The sequence below is a fragment of the Cucumis sativus genome, chromosome 1 (genome assembly GCF_000004075.3).
Source record: "Cucumis sativus cultivar 9930 chromosome 1, Cucumber_9930_V3, whole genome shotgun sequence".
In the NCBI taxonomy this organism is placed as follows: Eukaryota; Viridiplantae; Streptophyta; class Magnoliopsida; order Cucurbitales; family Cucurbitaceae; genus Cucumis; species Cucumis sativus.
In genome coordinates, this window is record NC_026655.2 from 17,603,620 (window position 1) to 17,609,609 (window position 5,990).

General features: G+C 32.0%; 1 protein-coding gene across 1 annotated transcript; it reads left to right on the forward strand.

Moving 5' to 3' along the window:
- Positions 1 to 1,367: 1,367 nt before the first annotated feature.
- Positions 1,368 to 5,083, forward strand: LOC116402148 (probable sulfate transporter 3.5). The gene is given in 13 exon segments (XM_031881245.1): positions 1,368 to 1,852; positions 1,855 to 1,866; positions 1,975 to 2,182; positions 2,620 to 2,791; positions 2,887 to 2,952; positions 3,049 to 3,162; positions 3,244 to 3,360; positions 3,440 to 3,566; positions 3,657 to 3,943; positions 4,041 to 4,231; positions 4,327 to 4,403; positions 4,487 to 4,563; positions 4,646 to 5,083. Coding segments are annotated over 13 exon segments (1,944 nt in total). The 5' UTR covers positions 1,368 to 1,554; the 3' UTR covers positions 4,844 to 5,083.
- The last annotated feature ends 907 nt before the right edge of the window (positions 5,084 to 5,990 follow it).

The following is a 5,990-nucleotide window of genomic DNA, read 5'->3' on the forward strand; positions in this document are numbered from 1 at the left end:
AAAGATGTTCTTGGAATACAATGATAGTCATGTTGGACATATTGTTGACAAGAAAAAACAATGTCAAATTGTACAATTTCATGACATTTTATAACAATTGTCAAATGAAAACGAACATAGTTAATTACTTGAATACATCAACTGATGACAATAATTAACATATTAAAAATAACAGTCATTAATTGCCAATACTACTTAACATGTGACATTTTTCTTTTGTCATGAAAATACAGATTGTAACTTTTTTTTTAATTTATCATAGATAATCATACCTTTACCGACAATACAATAATTACAAAAAAAAACTATCAAGAATATATTAAATCAAACAACTTTTAAATATCATGATGTGCCATTTTTCTTATAGTAATATTTAAATATCAAATATACTTTTAAATTAATCTCCATTCTTAATATACTTCAAAATGAACTTTTCACAACCGGATAAAATGACATAATTATTTGAAATTCTTTTACTGGTTGTTAATCAAATATACTTTTACTTGTTGTAACCACAACTACTTCATTACTTTAGAATATGAGTTTTTACTTTTTTTTTTTTTTTGCTTTTCTTACCATTGTATTGGATAACAGTTATATAATAATAGGACATAGAAACATTATTTAAAAAATTAAAAATATAAAGAAAAAGAAGTTATTTAGGATAGACATAATCATCACTAATATATATATAGTCCCAAGAAAAATGATAATAATAAATTGTTAAAAAATTGTATGAATGTGAGAAAACTAAGAATACATATGGACAAAATCATTAACAACCAAAATTTATAGAAAAAATAATTAATTTTTATAAAAGTTTAGGGAGTAGAAGTACTTTTGTAGTATTATTGTATATGTACGAATGCATTAAACTATAAACCTATCAAGCTTTAATTGTGTATTAGTAGGTTGAGACAAAAAGATTTAGATTATTACAGAAAACATAGTAATGAGAAGGAACGAAAACTTTGTTATTAGGAAAATGCATGGCAAATAGGGAAAGGTTTGGCGTGCAGTATCACCAGTTCGTGTGGCCTTCAATTTTTGGTTTTAATCCCTTCCTTTAATTCCAAGATTATAAATCACCACGAAAATAACTTTATGAATTTTCCCAGATTAGAAAAAAACCATTTCCAGAACATTGACACATGCTCGAAAAAAACGGTATTAGCTATTAAAACCAATTTATTATTATTGTTTTTGTTGTTTATTTATATTTATATTTATATTTTTTGAAGGATAAAAGGCCAGAACTGATCTTTTACCATTTGTTATTCCTTTAGTTTCAATAGTTGTAATCCACTTCGGAAGTTTTCCCTTCTCCCCTATTTATTTGGGAATAAATTTCATATTTATCTTATCCCTTCTTCTTTTTACCATCGTCTCCTTCTCATCCCCATATCATTCTCCACTAACACATCCTCTTCTCCTCTATATAACACCTCTCTCTTCATGGATCACATTCAACTTGTTCTTCTTTTCTAATCAAATTCCTCTCTTTTGTTCTTTTCTTTCTTTCTTTCTTTTGGATTTCTTTATTTAATTTGTGTAATGGGTTCTTTAAAAAATGGTGAAAATGTGAACTTTAGTGCTCCAAGGCCATTTGGGAAGAAGCTGAAATCGGATCTGAAAGAGACGTTTTTCCCTGATGATCCCTTCAAACAATTTCGAGATGAAAGTGGGGCAATGGATAGAGTGAAAAAGGGATTTCAATACTTCATACCTATTTTGCAATGGCTTCCTAAATACAATTTGAATATGTTTAAATATGATTTGCTTGCTGGTATTACCATTACCAGCCTTGCTATTCCTCAAGGCATTAGTTATGCCAAACTTGGCATTCTACCCCCATCATCGGCCTTTGTTAGTACCCCTTTTTTACACTAATTATTAAATTTTGTTTTTCATTTTCTTTTTCTTCTGTTTTTTCATTTTTCTTTTTATATTTATTTTACTCTCTGACGATGGCAGATTCTAGCTTTGTTCCGCCCCTTGTATACGCGGTGTTTGGAAGCTCTAAACATCTGGCGGTGGGAACGGTGGCGGCTTGTTCGTTGCTCATATCCGAAACTATTGGTGCAGTTGCTTCGCCGGAAGAAGAACCCACATTGTATCTTCATTTGGTTTTCACCGCCACCTTTGTCACCGGCGTCATGCAGGCCGTCTTAGGATTTCTAAGGTACCATCCGACTGGACAAATAGTAAAAATCACCCTTAAATCAGTCCTACCCAAAATTACCCATGAAAATATAAGGTTATTACTCATAGTTGTACTCTTAACTTTTTGATGGCAAAAATGAAAATCTAGGGTAATGTGAACTCTCAAATTTTTTAATTGGAAGAACTGTCCGTTTAGACCTCAAACTTATAAATATTGAAGTTTAATTAGATGAACTCTTAAACTTTTAATTGTAACAACTGAGTCCTACAATTTAAAACTCTCAAACATATAAAGATTTAAAAATATTTAAAAAACCGAGTCCTACGATTTAAAACTCAAACATATAAAAGCTTAAAAATAACTTTTGTTAGTTGAAAGTATAAACTACAATCAATCTAGTTGGAAAAGAAAAAAAAAAAACATTGGAATTTCAAATGGTTGTGTTTGATGGGCAGACTCGGAATTTTAGTGGATTTCTTATCGCACTCCACAATCCTTGGATTCATGGGAGGAACGGCTGTGATCATCTGTCTTCAACAACTGAAGGGGATATTTGGACTAACTCATTTCACCTCTAAAACTGACGTTTACTCTGTACTTCATGCCGTTTTCTCTCTTAGAAAAGAGGTTTGTTACTCTTTTTTATCCAAAAATGGAGAGAAGTCGAGTCACAATCTTTATTTTCCTCTATATCCATTCGTTTCATTTGTTTTTTGTTTCAGTGGAAATGGGAAAGTGCTCTTGTGGGTGTCGTTTTCCTTCTATTCCTCCAGTTTACAAGGTACTTGGTAAGTAATTTTTCTCATTCTCTATCTTTCTCTCTTCTCTATCGTCAAAATGAAAATGGATTTATTTGTTCTCACTTTGTTTTTAAAAAAAAACAGAGAAACAGAAAACCAAAGCTCTTTTGGGTGTCAGCTATGGCTCCTATGGTGACAGTGATAGTAGGATGTTTGTTTGCCTATTTCATCAAGGGAAGTCAGCATGGAATCCTAACTGTACGATCATTTCTCTTTCTGTGTATGTTGTTCATCTGTGCTTAATTCTTCGTATTGTTTTGACTTAATTTCACTACACAGGTGGGTCACTTGAGCAAAGGGATAAACCCTATTTCTATTCACTTCTTGAACTTTGATTCCAAATATCTATCAGCTGTAGTACAAACTGGCTTAATCACTGGCCTTATTGCTTTGGCTGTAAGTTCTTTCCCTTCCCTTTCTCTACTTTCCGACTTCTCCAAGCTTCTTATTAAGTGATGGCCTAATTATTTCACAGGAAGGAATAGCAATTGGTCGAAGCTTTGCGATAATAAAAAATGAACAAATCGATGGGAACAAGGAGATGATAGCCTTTGGTTTGATGAACATAGTGGGATCTTTCACTTCCTGCTACTTAACCACTGGTAATATGAGTTAATAACAGTACACAACGTAAAAAAGAGAATTTGATCAAATGGGATGACTTTGGTTTTTGTTTCTTCTTAATTTTTCAGGGCCATTCTCAAAAACTGCAGTGAACTTCAATGCTGGGTGTAGAACAGCAATGTCAAACATTGTTATGGCAATTTTCATGGCTCTCACTCTCCTCTTTCTAGCTCCTGTCTTCAGCTACACACCTCTTGTCGCCCTTTCCGCCATTATAATGTCCGCCATGCTTGGTCTCATCAAATATGAAGAAATGTATCATCTTCTCAAAGTTGATAAATTTGATTTTTGCATTTGTATGGCGGCTTTCTTGGGTGTTGCTTTCTTAAGCATGGATATTGGAATCATGCTTTCGGTCAGTAAATTTCTCTTATATAATAACATAACCAACAACGAGTTTCAAACCTTATCTAACCTTATTCCTGGTGTGTTATGATTTGGTATTTGATCAGGTGGGACTTGCTTTGCTGAGAGCTCTTCTTTACATGGCTAGACCAGCTACTTGCAAGCTCGGCAAAATACCAAACTCCAATTTGTACAGAGATGTGGAGCAATATCCTAATGCAACTAGAAACCATGGGATTATTGTTCTTCAACTTGGTTCCCCTATTTATTATGCCAACTCCAACTACATCACAGAAAGGTAATGGAAAAGTCTGTTGCCGCAATTCATCGAACACTTTACCTACAAACATGTTGTCATTGATTAAACACCCAATTCTCTTGGTTTCTCAATAGGATTTTCAGATGGGTTCGTGATGAGCAGGGCAATTTCGAGGATGGACCTGTGGAACATGTACTCTTGGAGTTGAGCGGTAATAAAGCTACAAAAACCCCTTCCTTCCAGATCCAAACATTTGACAAATTATGGAGTTTGTTTGTTTGTTTGTTTGTATAGGGGTCACCTCAATCGACATGACAGGGCTTGAAACGCTAATCGAAATTCGTAGATCATTACAAGCAAACGGAATCCAGGTAATTTCTCACTACCCCACCAACTGTTTCCTCCCTGTAATAAAAAAGAAAATGAATCAATGTCAAATTTGATGATGAACAGATGGGAATTGTAAACCCAAGAATTGTAGTGATGGAGAAGATGATAGCTTCAAAATTCACAGACACAATCGGGAAAGAGAACATCTATTTATCAGTAGATGAAGGAGTAGAAAGGTGTAGAGATTTGGTTCCAAAATTAAAACAAACAGAAACAGGTGCTGGAAGTTCAAACATGAGGACAATGGAGCAGCAAGTATAAAATGGCAAACTGTAGTAGGATTCGGGAATTAATTTGTTTTAGCAGATGGAGAATAATTCCAATCTACAATGGAGGGAGGCTGTTGATATAACTATAATGTAAATTATGTGTTTGTCGATGCGATGAGCTTCGTCTTTTTCAAGCTCTCAGTTTGAATATTACTATGGAGGGAAATGGTTTTCCTATTTTGCATTTCTCCCGTGATTATGTTTATGGTAAGAAATTCAATCTTGTTCCTTCTATCGTGATCCCTACGCAGAGCGGTCGACCTCCATCGTTTATTTAATTTTAATAAATAAATAATTTTAGAGTTGCCCACCAACAATATTAAGGTGATTGGTCACTCAAAAAAAAGATGTTCTACTTAAATTGATCAGATTTAAGTTCGGAAATCACTTGTGCGTAGGGAAAGTGTTAACACCTACAACACCCATAAAATAGATATACAATTTAATCTTTTAAACTAAATTAAAGGGATTCACAAAATAAAGTTTTTATTTAGGTTTTTTTTTAAATGTCTCGTGGCTATCAATTCACATCGAAGAAAATAAAACCTAAATATGAATTGATAATTATGAGTGACATAGGAGAAAATGAATGTTTATTTTTGTTTCAAAAGATTTTTTTATATATATATTCATCCTAAGAATATTAAAATACTAAACTTTGATATTTTAATCTCCATCATAGTTGTCTAATGAGAAATTTAATGTATTAAGAATTAATAAATTTATAGAAAACACTACTCACCACTTATTAAATATGAAATGTGTTTATAATTTTAAAGACAATTTATTAAATAATTTCAAATGAAGAAATTTCATGTATTCATGGAATTTAAATTATCAAATCCATAAAATACAATACTTCTTTTCTGATTTAGAATTTTATATTTAAATTAGAAAATAAATAATAATAATGACAAAACATCGTGGAATTTAAGAAATGCATGTGAAATAAATAAGGTAAAGATAAAATAAATACATAAAATAAAATACATAGATAATATAAGGAATATTTAAAAATAGAAAAGAATTAATTAATGCAGTAGGATGCAAGATGATTAATTAATGCAAAAGAATGCAAGATAATGAATTAATGTCGTAGGATGCAAGATGATTAATTAATGCCAAAAGATGCAAAATAA